The sequence below is a fragment of the Brassica rapa genome, chromosome A09 (genome assembly GCF_000309985.2).
Source record: "Brassica rapa cultivar Chiifu-401-42 chromosome A09, CAAS_Brap_v3.01, whole genome shotgun sequence".
Taxonomy (NCBI): domain Eukaryota; kingdom Viridiplantae; phylum Streptophyta; class Magnoliopsida; order Brassicales; family Brassicaceae; genus Brassica; species Brassica rapa.
Genome location: NC_024803.2, coordinates 12,718,346 through 12,733,100, shown reverse-complemented (window position 1 = coordinate 12,733,100; position 14,755 = coordinate 12,718,346). Strand labels below are relative to the sequence as shown.

The window sequence follows — 14,755 nt, the reverse complement described above, 5'->3', positions numbered from 1 at the left end:
ACACACAACAAAGTTTATATACACATATTACCTTTGTATTTTCAATGAATAGATCAAAAGATTGTAAAAACATAAATAATTATATATATATATATTAGGGTTTTATCATGATTATAAAAAAATAATGTTGATAATTGATTATTAAATACTGGTTCCAAACAAAAAATACTGGTATCAAACGGGTCTGGTTTATCGAATTATGAATTACACAAAAGCTATTGTTTTGCGGCTAACCAATGCCAATATGTTAAATATTGTCTTAAATTCAAATGGACTACAAGCAAATTAAAAATCCAAGAAGATGCAGGCAATCACGTTGCTTGCATTTCTTTCTCATCTTCTCTATAAATTGCCACAATAATTGTTCATTTCTAATCACCACATATCTTCTCTCCCAGTCGTCCCTCTAACTCTCCATATAAGTTCTTAATCTCATTCAAAGCTGATTAAGGTGAATATTACTTGCCTCGGTCGAATTTATTTTATACCTTATCAAGTTAGTATGTTAGCCTTTTCCTTCAATTTTTTTTTCGTACAAAGTAGAACGTACCATATTCTTTAAAAAATATTAATGCTTTTAGTTTTTTTTCCTCGTATAGAAAATGATTAAATGAAATATTCGATTATTTACCTTGTTTGGTCATAGAACTCAAGGCAATGGCTGAAGAACAACTAGGAGTGCTCAAGGCACTCGATGTTGCGAAGACGCAACTTTACCATTTCACGGCAATTGTCATCGCTGGGATGGGCTTCTTTACCGATGCATACGATCTGTTCTGCGTTTCCTTGGTGACCAAGCTCCTTGGCCGCATCTACTACTTCAATCCGTTGTCAGAGAAGCCTGGCTCACTTCCTCCTCATGTCGCGGCCGCTGTCAATGGTGTGGCTCTTTGTGGAACCCTTGCTGGTCAGCTCTTCTTCGGATGGCTTGGTGACAAGCTCGGAAGGAAAAAAGTGTACGGTGTCACTTTAATCATGATGATTTTGTGCTCCGTAGCTTCGGGTCTCTCCTTCGGAAACAAAGCCAAGGGTGTCATGACCACCCTCTGCTTCTTCAGGTACAATTCTCATCATAATTTACTAATAATTTCATAGCAGAAATTCCTTTTTATGATTATATTTAGATTAAACCTTACATCTTTATTTTTTTTTTAAAAAATAGACATATTGACATATAAACAAATTTCGTTAAGGTTTTGGCTAGGATTCGGTATCGGAGGTGACTACCCTCTTTCTGCCACCATCATGTCTGAATACGCAAACAAGAAGACCCGTGGTGCTTTCATAGCTGCTGTGTTTGCTATGCAAGGCATCGGGATCTTGGCCGGAGGTTTTGTGGGTTTAGCAGTATCTTCCATATTCGACAAGAAGTTTCCATCGCCGACCTATGCAGTTAACAGGGCTCTCTCAACGCCTCCACAAGCTGATTACATTTGGCGAATCATTGTCATGTTTGGTGCTCTACCCGCAGCCTTGACTTACTACTGGCGTATGAAGATGCCCGAAACTGCTCGTTACACCGCTTTGGTGGCCAAAAACCTAAAACAGGCCACACAAGATATGTCCAAGGTCTTACAAGTGGAGCTTGAAATGGAGGAGAGGGATGAAGATATCCTTAAGGACCCTAGACTTAACTATGGCTTGTTCTCCAAGGAATTCCTTAAACGCCATGGTCTTCCCCTCCTAGGATGTACCTCCACTTGGTTTTTGCTTGACATTGCCTTTTACAGCCAAAACTTATTCCAAAAGGATATCTTCTCGGCTATTGGATGGATCCCAAAGGCATCCACCATGAACGCCATCCATGAGGTTTTCAAGATTGCGAGGGCTCAAACTCTCATCGCGCTCTGCAGTACTGTCCCTGGTTACTGGTTCACGGTTGCGTTTATTGATATCATGGGAAGATTTGCTATCCAACTGATGGGATTCTTCATGATGACCGTCTTTATGTTTGCCATCGCCTTCCCTTACGACCATTGGATCAAACCAGACAACCGTATCGGATTCGTGGCTATGTACTCTCTAACTTTCTTCTTCGCCAATTTTGGACCAAATGCAACCACCTTCATTGTACCAGCTGAGATCTTCCCGGCTAGGCTAAGGTCTACGTGCCATGGAATATCAGCTGCAACAGGTAAGGCTGGAGCCATCGTGGGAGCTTTTGGGTTCCTATACGCAGCTCAGCCACAGGACAAGACCAAGACGGACGCAGGATATCCACCGGGCATTGGAGTCAAGAACTCACTGATCATGCTTGGTGTCATCAACTTTGTCGGTATGCTCTTCACCTTCCTTGTCCCTGAGCCCAAAGGAAAATCCCTCGAAGAACTCTCCGGTGAGACTGAGGCAGAGAAATGATCAACATGAAACTATATTGTATTTCTATTTTTCATATTTTGTTTGAAGTGTGATGTTTGCTTTTGTATTGGTTTTTATTATATTCGTTTGCCAATCTTAACATTTAATGATTTTATATGAAGAATGTATAATGTTATCCATTATATTGAGAGGTGTAGAATAAGTGGGGTTATGCATATCTTCGATTTAATTGAGTTGTTTTTTTAGATTTTTTTTATAATTGATTCCAAAACTTCAAGTCTCCAATGGTAAGGGCTATATTAAATTTACCTACGTACCTGGAAACATAAGCAGGTACATAGAAACAGAAACGGATGGAAGTGAAACCGTATGGAAGCGTATAAGTGATATTTTTTAAAAAATTAGGAAACGGGTATATGTTGGAAGCGTATCCATATATATATACACATATAAAAAAATTTAAGAAAAATCTAGAATTAAAAATAATATGATTTAAATTTAAGATAAAGCATTTATTAATTTATAATAATTTTGAAATGATTTCATATTAAAACTGTAAAATACTCATAAATTAAATTTAAAATAAATTATTATATCAGTTATGTTTAATACTTTATAACTAATGGACATGATATATTTGACTATATGATTTATCTTTAATAAAAACCTCAATGCATAAAGATAATTTATAGTATTAATTTTAATATTTGTAAATTTCTATTCTCTCTATTCAATACTATTAAAATTTGGATTTTATATAAATTAAAAACTATAATTTTATATTTTTATTGATATAAGACATTGTGTTTTTTTTTAAGTATGGAAGCGTGATTCCAAAACAGAATCATAAGCTTCGAAAGTGTTTTTAAAGAAAATATTTTAGAAGCGTTTTGGAAGCGAGATTCCTTAAGCTTCCACAAGTTTCCGATTCCGATTGTGGTTTCGAAGCGAGAAGTGGACGTCCGATGAAGTTTCCATGCAACATAGGATTTACTCGGCCTCATTCCATATTTGATTAGTGGATCTTTTGAATCATTTCTTCTTTTTAGTTTGCTTTTCGATAAACTCTAGTACTCCCTCCATTCTTAAAAGATCCATATTCTAAAGAAAACTTTTGTTTCAAAAAGATACATATTTTATAATTCCAATGCAATGTTTGTCAACTAATAATGAAAAATTTTGAAGTTCAAGAACCACTACAAGAAAACAAAAGATTTACGAAGGCGGTTTTCCTCGTGATTTCGTCGTAAAAGCAAGTTTACGAGGAATTAGCGAGGAAACCCGTTTCGTCGTTATACGTTTGTTGTAACGTATTTATCCTCGCTAATTCGTCGTAACGTAGCGAGGAAATGATTTTGTCGTAAAAACGACGAATAATATTTCGTCGTAAAGACTACGTAAAGCTTCAACGTAAGGACGTCGCTAAATTTCCTCGTAAATACCTCGAAATGAGTTCCTCGTAAAACACACGTAAATAACTCGAAAGTAAATACTCGTAAAGTAAACGTAAATACCTTTAAAGTTTTCCTCGTAAAGAACACGTTAATTTTCAACGTCATTTCCTTGTAAATCCTTCCTCGTAAAAACCTCGTTTAACTTCCACGTAAAGAAGTCGCAAACTTAGCTACGAATTTACTTCGTTTCGTTATTTTACAGAAATATAAAAATTATAATTAAAAAAATAGTTAAAATAATTTAATTTATTTATAAAATTAAAATTCTAAAAAAATCAAAACCAAAAAAGTTTATATATAAATAAGTTTTGAATTTATAATTCAAGAACCGATCGAATAAAAAAGAACTAAGAGCTAGTCGTGAATCGCCCGGTAGAATTCATCACTCCTCCTTGCTACATCCTCCTCGGCATGTGTGTCGTCGGATGATGACTCGCCTGGAATAGGATTTTATTGTCGCATGTTCCTCAAAAAGATCTCCCAGTCCGGATTTGTGGCCGCTACAACGTCCAAGAAGCCCTCGAGTCCACCCACACGAGCTGTGAACGCAGATCGCGTCGAGGTCAACTCGTGACGCAGCTCAGTGGACTCTCTATGCAACTCATCGGACCCTCTACGCAGCTGAGAGACTTCATCATCCCGTCGCTGACCATAAGACGATGTCGTTCTTGGAACATCGTTGACGAAACCAATCCCCAACGTCCGTCCCTTTTTTTAGGGACAACCTTAAAAACAAAAAATAAATATTATTAATAAAAATTTAAAGTTAAATTAAATGAGTAATAAAAAAAATAAAAATTTTAGAAAATTTACCTCTTCGTAAATCTTATCCACTTCAAGTGTGGATAAGGTGACGGGTAATCCGTCGGTGGACTGCTGGGTTAGCTGGGTCTGGCGGCAGCAACCAAGTCGTTGTAGATTTGTTCGGACTTGCCATCTAGAAATACGCCCGCCTTGTTCTTGTGGGTCTTCTCATAAAGTTCCACAAGAGACGGGACATCCCGTCTCTTTGGCCTAAAAATATTTAAGAAAGTTAGAATATAAAAATATATAAATATATATTAAAATTTTTATTTAATTAAATATTTAATTACCATTTCCAAACGGACACCGGCATGGGGTTTTTGGCCCGTAGTGTGAAGCATCGGCCCGTTCCCGTGCTCATCGACCGTGTTACGGGAGTTAGAGCAAGACTGGACGACTCTAATGGAATCAGGAAGACGCCAATATCAGATGAGGCCATCCCACACATCCGTGGTGAGCTCAGCAGGTTTGCCACGCTCATACCCCTTCACGATCCAGTCACCCTTCCAGTTGGAGACCGTGTCCAATAAGCGAACTTTCGCCTTTGCGACAAACTTCTTCCTCACCGTCTCAGTGATCCCCAAGGCCCAATGATATTTTTGCTGTTGGAAACAATAAATTAATAATTAGTTTTTTAAAAGAGATATATATAAATCATTAAAAAGTTAAAGTATATATATATTTAATTAACAGAAACTTACAGCGTAAATTTTGAACCACGTCTTATTAGTTTAAAAATATAGAAAATATAAAATTACAAAAAACTATGTATTTATAACTAAATTTTAATATGTTTTATTAAAAAATACGAAAATTCTAAAACATGGATGTTTTAGGAACGGATGGAGTATAATATATATCACTAGGTGTTTCGCTCCGTAATGCATGCATAATCATCTTACATCTATTGATACATGAATCATTAGTTTAAAAATTATCATGATAAGTAATTGTTTATGTTTATAAACAGTTTAAACTGAACATCTTTATTTAAAATTCATATTTTCTAAATAAATATTAGTAAATAAATATGGACAATATTAAAGTAGTACTTTTATTTTATTTTAAATTTGGTTTAGTTTTGATATTTATAATTATCAAAACCACTGAGCATTTTTTATTTAGAATTAATTTTTTATTTTTTCTCGATAAATATATTGGAGAATTTTCATGTTTACTACATTGTTGGCACAATTATTCATTAAGAGGCAAAAAAATTGTATACTCTTGTTCTATATATATATAATAAATCATTATTTAAATAAATTAAAAATAATTTGTTTTTATAGTATTTGAGTCATAGATTTTCAAATTTGAACTTTTTATAAATTAGAATTTTTTTTCAAAATTACCTTTTGAAGCAATTTTTAAAAAATTATTTAAATATATTTTAAGTATTTATTTATATATTTATTAGAATTCTAAACTCCACATTTGAAAACAATATCCCCCACCCCTCAACTCTAAACCCTATGTACATATTAGTTAAGCCAAAGATTATAAGTATATTATTTCCTCTTTAAAAATAAGGGTAAAAGAGGTTAAAGTAAACCTGAAAAGTTGTATTAGAGCATTTTCAAAAGAAACTTTATACTCATGTCTCTCTAAACTTATAATAAATAATTATTTAATAAATCCATAAAATAATAATTGCTTAGGTTTTCGAATAATACTTTTTCAAATTCAAACTATTTTTATTTTCTTTTTCGATATTTTTTTCAAAATATCTTCTTGAAAATCAAAAATTATTTTTGGAACTATTTTTCTAAATGTTTTTTGTATTTTTAAGTATTTATTTATATATTTATTATAATCATAAATTTCACATTCAGAAAACCCTTCCCCACACATCAACTTTAAACCTTAAGTCCAAATTAGTTAATGTGGGAATCGAAATTCGCACTGTCGATTTCTGTTTAAATAAGGAAAGTTAGAAAAACCCAAATTTCCCAGAGATTCCGGAGATCTACTAAACCACAGGCCAAGCTATCAGAAAACGAAATAAAGACGAGAAAAATAAGAAATCGAAAAGAGAAAAAATATATCTTAGTCTGAATCCGCGTTTGAGCGTTGCAACAAGGTAAAAGTCTGGGCTACGAGAGCTGTCGGAGAGATTCCTAGGTCTAAAACCCTAAGACTGCAAGACCTAATTGAGTCGCAGCTCGAATAACAAAAACTGAAAGTTGCCTAAAATATCTCTAAGTGCTAAGTTTGCTCTGAAAAATTCCTCCTTTGTGCCTCTCGTCTAGGACTCCTTATATACTCCTCCATGGTCGGTTTTAGCTTTTCCCTTCCTGCCTTAAGCCGTCTTAAGTGAAAAATGGAGATATTCCATTTTTTCCGATCTTCATGTTTATCCGCGGAAACTTAATCTTTTTTTCTGCGGAAACTTATCTTTATATTTGTTTTTATAAAATAAAAAAGTAAACCGTCATAGTATATACGAGCTCGTTCTTAAAGAATCGTAAGTGGGCTTATAGTCGCATTTTAGACCTTGTTGGGCAGTCTTTTGACATGAAACGTTTATTATGATTTTCTTTTCGACAAAAACAAGTTCTCGCGGTTTTTATCGTAAAGTTTCAACGGTAACTTTGATCGGAATGATGTGAGAAATGATATGGCTGCGTTACATGGGAGCTAGCATTGAGGAACAGACGAGGATGCACGGATTTGGGTCGTACCCATTGATCAATGTACGAGACAGTTCGGTCGCTACGTAGCGATCTGGTCCGCGCTGGATCGGTCGCTACGTAGCGACCGAACGAAAGATTTGGACGGTCGCTACGTAACAACCGGCTCGTTCGCGAACCGGTCGCTACGTGGCGACCTTATTTGGATCCTTTTCTGATGTTTTATGAAAGTGTTCTTGGACTATGGGTGTTTAGTTTCGATGAATCAACCGAGATTAGTGCAAGATTTCACTCCAAAGTTCTTTGTAAAGATTTATTTACGAAGATTACTTTTCGTAAAAACGTTCATGCTGATTTTTACGGATATTTGGATGTTAACTTCGTCTTGTCCGTTTTTGACCCCAACACCACTTGACGATCGTTGAGCGGTCTGTGAGTTCGGTCTGGTTACTCTGAGCATGCTTTTAGACGATTGGTCATTTTGGTGTTTCAGATAAGTCTTTCCAAGAAATTTATTGTAAAAATTCTTTTCAGTAATTTGTACAAAAATTACTTCTTTGAAAAGTATTTTTCAACGACTTTCAAGCGGTAATTCCGTCGTCATCGTTTTTAACCCCAACAGTTAACCTTAAGGGTATAAATGTCTTTTACTTTTCATTAAAAGTGATGGTAAAAATGGTTTGTATAAACATGAAAAGTGATACTATGAATGTAGTATTTGTGGTAATTATTACACAAATTTATATTTTACAGCAACACTAACAGTTTGTTAAACTTGATCCGGAACCTCCAAAATCTCTAAATTATTGTCCAAACAAATTGTGTGTAACCGAAGATGGTTGTTGTTATTTTTTTGAAGTCTTTTCGTACGATTATTTTTTGTTCAGATCGACTCTATTCATGATTATTAATATCATCAATACAAATTAAGTCTTTTAGCAATATTTTTTTTTTCATTTTTTATTTTCTTTTTCAGATCTAATGTATTTACAAGTATTAATATTACCCAATTTCAACAACCTTTAGCTCGTAATCTACAAATTAAAAATAAAAAGAGTTATTTTTTATTTCGAAATGCACTGTATGATCATATATGCATCACATAAATAATTTATGGAATATTGTGGTATTTCGCATAAATTTTAATATTAATTATGGTATTTCTTACTAAAATTTTATATTTCAGTATAACATTTTACTAATTAATATTGTTTTAATATTTTGATATATTTGCTCGTAAAAGTTTTATGAATTTAAATTAATTGTGACAAATATAAAGACAATAGTATAAATATAAATAGTTTTGAAGTTAAGATTAAAGTTTTGGTTTTGGAGAACAACATCTTTAAAGTTTAAATATGGAGTTTTAAAAATTTCAAAATATATTGTCTTTTTGGAGATGTCCTAAAAATGTGATATTTTAGGCAATTTACCAAATATATTCAGAGATTTATCATACTCGAAGAAATCCAACACTACTTTTAGAACTAGTTTAAAGAAAGTAAAAATAAAAGTAAAACAAAACCAATTATAATGTTTAAAACGAATGCCAAACAAAACAAATAACTATACTTATGCATCCTCTTGTTAACACCAAGCATCGTGGTTGAACATTGCAAAGCATCATCCGGATATGAAATATTATCTTGTTAACACCAATCACCACCAACCTTTTATTATTGCTCTTTTTAGAGTTGAACATTGCAAAGCATCATCCGAATATGAAATAACATCACCAGTAAATCAAAACTGTCATAAATATTCTAAAATAAAGAGATTAGAACAACATATACACATATTGAATATGAAGCACATGTTTTTTTGGTAATAATGTTTTACAAAGGAGGATAACCTATTCTTAGAACAATCTACATTGATGAACACAAATTTATGTTCTAAACACGTTTTTATTTTCTTTGTAACCTATTTTTTTATTATATTAATTATAACTAATTAGATAATGTCGACAAAAAAAACTAATTAGATAATAACTTATTTATATTTTATAATGATTTTTGATTTGTAAAATTGAAAATTAGGAGTTCCAACTTTTATTTCTTTCGATAGAAACATTATATTGGATTCAATATTGATTGACATCTATAGATCCAAAGTGGAATTTAGCTAATATAATACAACAAAACAAAAAAAAAGTTTGGAGTTTCTTCACATGGTCGATATCCAGACATGAAGATTGCATTAAGAAGGTTCGGAAGAAAGCTTGTTCAGATTTTAATTCTATGTATCACAATTATTTTATTTTAAATTTGTATTTGGTTGTATTTTTATTATTTTATGTGTAATGTTGCTTTATATATAAATAAAATAGTTGTTATAAAAAAATAAAAGATTGATCTATATCTTTGGTTTTTATATGTAGTTTTTTTTATCTATATCTTTGGTTTTTATATGTAGTTAAACTGGAGTGTATTCCGTGTGGAGGGACATTGAAAGGAATAATTCTCAGTTACAATTTTACCATCGGATATCAACAAATATCTTTCCATATTTATCATATATATATTTTGTAACAAAAATAAAATAAAAACTTTATTATGCTTGTGACTAATTCTATTCGTATACAAATAGAATATGCTATTGTATTCTCATCTCAATATATATATATATATATATATAACGCCCTAACCCTAACAAACATTAATCAAGACTCTTCAGATCAGCTTCTCAATTCCTCGTTGGTAATCACTCCGTCCCTATTTATACTATTATTTGTTTGCAACTATTATCAGATGTTTCAACACGTAGAAGTCATGTCATGATCTTTCTGTGTTTTAATCTCTTTTGTCGCCATATTTCAGATCGTTATTTTTTTTTGTATAGTTCGTTGGTAGATTATTTGTTTTCTAAAAAATCGGTTCCTACTAGTCAAAATCCTATATTTGTAACAATTTTTTCTTCACTTGTGTTGTTTTCAGATTGCGGAGAAAAGATAAAAAAAAAATCGACATGGCGAAGCAAGAACATAGCAGCATCTTGGAAGCACTTGACGTTAAAAAGGTTACATGGTACCACGTCACGACGGTTATAATCTCCGGTATGGGTTTCTTTACGGACTCATACGATCTCTTTGTGATATCTCTCGTTACGAAGCTCCTTGGCCGTATCTACTATCATCACCCTGGCTCCTCCTCTCCGGGAAGCCTCCCTGATGGCATCTCTGCTGCCGTGAGCGGTGTGGCCTTTGCCGGAACATTTATCGGACAGATTTTCTTCGGGTGTCTCGGTGACAAGCTCGGCCGTAAGAGAGTCTACGGCTTGACTCTTGTGATCATGACCGTATGCTCTATTTGCTCTGGTCTTTCCCTTGGCAGCGACCCAAAAACCGTCATGGTAACGCTCTGCTTCTTCCGCTTCTGGCTCGGGTTTGGCATCGGTGGTGACTATCCTCTCTCGGCTACGATCATGTCCGAATACGCCAACAAAAGAACACGTGGCGCGTTCATAGCAGCTGTTTTCGCTATGCAAGGGTTTGGGATCTTGACCGCGGGATGTGTGTCGTTACTCGTCTCTGCTATCTTCGACCATCAGTTTCCGTCTCCAGCCTATATGGTCGACCCGGCTGCCTCAACCGTCCCGCAGGCAGATTACGTGTGGAGGATCATTCTCATGTTAGGCGCTGTACCGGCTCTATTAACTTACTACTGGCGTGCGAAGATGCCTGAAACAGCTCGCTACACTTCTCTAGTCGCTAAGAACCCGGAGAAAGCGGCTTCAGATATGTCTAAGGTTCTCGATGTAGACATTGAAGCCGGTTTTGCGAAGAATGACCAAGCTAGGGTTTCTTCAGACGAGTTTGGCTTGTTCTCCAAGAAATTCCTCCGTCGCCACGGGCTCCACCTGCTCGGAACAGCCACCACATGGTTCCTTCTCGACATTGCTTTCTACAGCCAAAACCTCTTCCAGAAAGACATCTTCACCACCATTGGTTGGTTACCCTCGGCCAAAACCATGAACGCAATCCAAGAGCTGTACCAGATCGCTAAGGCACAGACCCTAATTGCTCTTTGCGGCACCGTTCCTGGTTACTGGTTCACCGTAGGTTTAATCGACTGGATGGGACGGTTCAAGATTCAGGTCCTTGGATTCTCTTTTATGACGGCTTGCTTGATTGGTCTAGGCATACCGTACCACCATTGGACCTTACCACATAACCGAATCGGTTTCGTTGTTCTCTACTCTCTCACGTTTTTCTTCTGCAATTTTGGACCTAACGCAACTACTTTCATTGTCCCGGCTGAGATTTTTCCAGCGAGGCTAAGGGCCACTTGTCATGGTATCTCTGCGGCTTCGGGTAAAGCCGGTGCGATGGTTGGTTCTTTTGGTTTTGCTGCTTTGGTGAAGGCTGTGGGGATGAAAATAACCTTACTGATCATGGCAGGAATCAGTTTTCTTGGCTTGCTGTTCTCGTTTCTTGTTCCGGAGCCTAATGGAAAATCGCTTGAGGAGCTTTCCGGCGAAGCTGAACCGGAGAAAATCTAGGAGAATATTGTTGTTTAGATTTCTTTTGTTTTTTTTCTCTCTTGATTATCGTGTTTAATTAGGATATTTCTTTTTCTTTTTATTAGATTTAATGAGTTTTTGTTTGTTTACGAATTATCCTAATTTTATTATCAGATTTATATAATTTAAAAGATAATGACTTTTTTTTTTCTAAAGTGACTATTCGAAATTGATATGGAGTGTTTTTTCTTTTCTTTTCTTTTTTCCTCTAATGCAAAACAACACACTTTTTGTTACTCTCTCGGGTCTCTCAGCTATCCTAATCCCATTATGTTTTCTAGGTCAAATTTCGATAGTGGCAATAGTAAATACGGCTATTAATAATAATCATTAGTCTTATATGACAAAACTAAAAAGTACAACAATAAAACAGAGGGATATTATCGAGATATATCATATGAAGGCTTTTCTTCTTCTTATTATCTTATATTGGATATTAAAATAGAAATTATGATTTCGTGTATAAAATAAACATTCTTTTATAATAAAATTTATATTATCTTTCATATTTTTTTGTCATCAACATAAACAGATTTCTAAAACTTTGTAAACCAAACCGGTAACTATGATCCATGTAAACGACAAAAGACAGCTACTTCTTGGCACTGCATGTAAGACAATCCTCCCGAGTATTCTGTGTTTTGGGTACATAAATGATGTTCGAGTTGTTCAAACTTTCCTTCAGCATCTTGATATTTTCCAAATAACTTGCAAAAGTTAGCCATTCTTTTTGCTCTAAAATTATCTTCACCAGTTGAGAACAATCTATTGCAAATGTGATCTGAAACAGACGTAAATTCTGCATACATTACATTGCCCAAATAAGCGCTTACACTTCCGTGTGAAGAGGTGACAGACTCGCCCTTATATTCCTTGCAACCATCAAACCATCAAAACCTTCCAAAGTAGTATATCATTCTTGTCCTCAAAAAAATCTCATCATCTTTCGATGATCCATCTGTAAAGCACCATCTACCTGGAATGATTGGTAGGTTAGTGGCCTCGACCTCTATATTTTGGGGAATCCTTTGTGTCAGTGAAACATGTGCTCCAGTCCACAATAGAGACTCTGTTTCTGCCAATTTTAAAGTGTCCCTAGGATCAATATCTATATTACTAAAAAAAGTTATTATTTCGTCCCTTCCAGAAGTACCATAATATCCAAAAAAAATTGATGATCCTCCATTTGTGGAACAATTCTCCAAAATAAATGATTCATATTCGCGAAAAATGATGGATTAGGAAAAACAACTGGATTCGATGGGATGTTGAGAGTGCCCAAACTTGTATCGTCGGTAGACATTCAAAAAGCACATGATTTATTGATTCCTCCAGTGCCCCACACCTCAAACAGAAAATATCCCCTTGCATTCCCCTTGCTCCCAAGTTTTTCTTAACTCCAATGCATCATGATACTATTTCCATAAGAAATGCTTCATTTTCGGTATGTATCTTATTTTTCAGCAAAACGCTTTCAAAAAATCAACCGAACGACCAAAAACTAGTAGCGGTTTATCCTTGCCAGTGTAGACACGTTCTACTAGGTAAACAAGTTTCACTGTATATTTTCCATTATTTGTAAAATGCCATCCGTCTTTGTCAACCAGCTGTATCCGATTCAAAGCGATACTTTCTATGAGTTTCACATCATGGACATCTACTAAAGTTCGAATTGCCTGTGAATTCCATGTTCGTGATGATGTATTGATGAGATAATTGACTGTAAAGTCATGGTAAAGATTATGATGGTTACTATTTGCTGGTCTCGGGAGAGCGGTTGGGAGCCAAGTACTGATATGGTTCATCCTCATCATCCCATTCTTTTGATTAGTCATTTGCTTACTAGAGATCTAGTTGAGACAATACTCCTCCAGCCATATGACGGGGATATGATCTAATCGGGTCTAGGGATGATGCATTCCTGAAGTACCAAACTTTAAAAACTCGAGAAACAAAGTATTCAGTTTCTCGATTAATCGCCATAGCTGCTTTCCTAGCATGGCCGTATTAAAATCCGTGAGATCTTTAAATCTCAAACCTCCTTCGTCCTTATTGAGATAATTTATCCCATGATTTTCAGTGCATACTTTTTGTATTTCCTTTTGGACTCCACCAAAACTGTACTACCGCACTCGTTAATTTCTTTGTTACTGTCTTTGGTAAATGATAGCAGGACATCACATGATTTGGCAAGGCTGTAAATGCCGATTTAATAATCATCTTCTTCCCCCCTTGGAGAAGAACTTAAAAGTTCATCCATTAACTCTATTGCTTAAGAGATCTTGAATTAAATCAAAAATCTGTATTTTCTGTCCTCCCAAACTTTTTGGTATTCCCAAATACAATCTCATCTCGCCTATATTTTGTATCTTTACAATATTTTGCCGAGTAAATTCTTCAATTTTATGTCCAAATTGAATGGAAGATTTCTGGATATTTATCAGCTAACCCGTACCGTCTCATATTCCTTTAAGATCTTTAGTAGGGATGGACACTTTACCCGATATCCGAAGTGGCACCTGAACCCGATCCGAAAAACCCAAACCGAAATCCGAACCGAAGTAGTAAAATATCCGAACGGGTATTGAATTAGGAGAGATTGGATATCTGAACACGAACGGGTAATATCCGAACCCGAATGGATATCCGAAAATAACCGAACATATATATAATTAACCTTATATTTCTAGATTACATCTCTCATTTTTCTAAAGTATTTATATTAATACTACACATATTTTAAGTTCATATGATATACATACAATTACGGAGAAAATGATTTGCTACTCACTTAAAATGCATGTCAAATTTTTTATTTCAAGAATTAACAAAAAGTTACATCCAAAATTTTAAAACAATAACCAAATTAATGTCTTTTTAGTTTCAAAATGTTATGTCCAAATCTACTAACCATTCAATCTATTTAAAAATAAAAAATTAGTTAAGTAAAAGTTATATATTTAAATACAAGAAATTTGAGAAATGAAAATTTAATTTTGTTTTTTTCAAAATTGAAATATCCGAACC

At 34.5% G+C, this 14,755-nt stretch overlaps 2 protein-coding genes across 3 annotated transcripts; both read left to right on the top strand.

Annotated features, from left to right (window-relative positions):
- The first annotated feature begins 73 nt into the window (after window positions 1–73).
- LOC103839244 (probable inorganic phosphate transporter 1-3) lies at window positions 74–4,094 on the top strand. Of its 2 annotated transcripts, XM_009115749.2 has the most exons (3): window positions 74–451; window positions 647–1,058; window positions 1,194–4,094. In XM_009115749.2, the coding sequence occupies exons 2-3, from the start codon at window positions 658–660 to the stop codon at window positions 2,356–2,358; spliced, it is 1,566 nt and encodes a 521-aa protein (XP_009113997.2). In that variant the 5' UTR covers window positions 74–451; window positions 647–657; the 3' UTR covers window positions 2,359–4,094. The 2 variants fall into 2 exon arrangements, with proteins under 2 accessions (XP_009113997.2, XP_033136275.1); XM_033280384.1 differs by having other exon boundaries at window positions 74–1,058.
- A 3,225-nt stretch (window positions 4,095–7,319) lies between these two features.
- On the top strand, window positions 7,320–14,398 carry LOC103839245 (probable inorganic phosphate transporter 1-6). Its single transcript, XM_033280628.1, has 2 exons — window positions 7,320–9,906; window positions 10,144–14,398. Exon 2 carries the CDS (start codon window positions 10,175–10,177, stop codon window positions 11,705–11,707), a length of 1,533 nt encoding a protein of 510 aa, XP_033136519.1. The 5' UTR covers window positions 7,320–9,906; window positions 10,144–10,174; the 3' UTR covers window positions 11,708–14,398.
- Window positions 14,399–14,755: the final 357 nt, after the last annotated feature.

Bases quoted from the DNA above. Each gene is read 5' to 3' on its own strand.
- LOC103839244 (XM_009115749.2), top strand. From the start codon at position 658: ATGGCTGAAGAACAACTAGGAGTGCTCAAGGCACTCGATGTTGCGAAG. The intron at 1,059-1,193 runs GTACAATTCTCA...AATTTCGTTAAG, and splicing joins ACCACCCTCTGCTTCTTCAG to GTTTTGGCTAGGATTCGGTA.
- LOC103839245 (XM_033280628.1), top strand. From the start codon at position 10,175: ATGGCGAAGCAAGAACATAGCAGCATCTTGGAAGCACTTGACGTTAAA.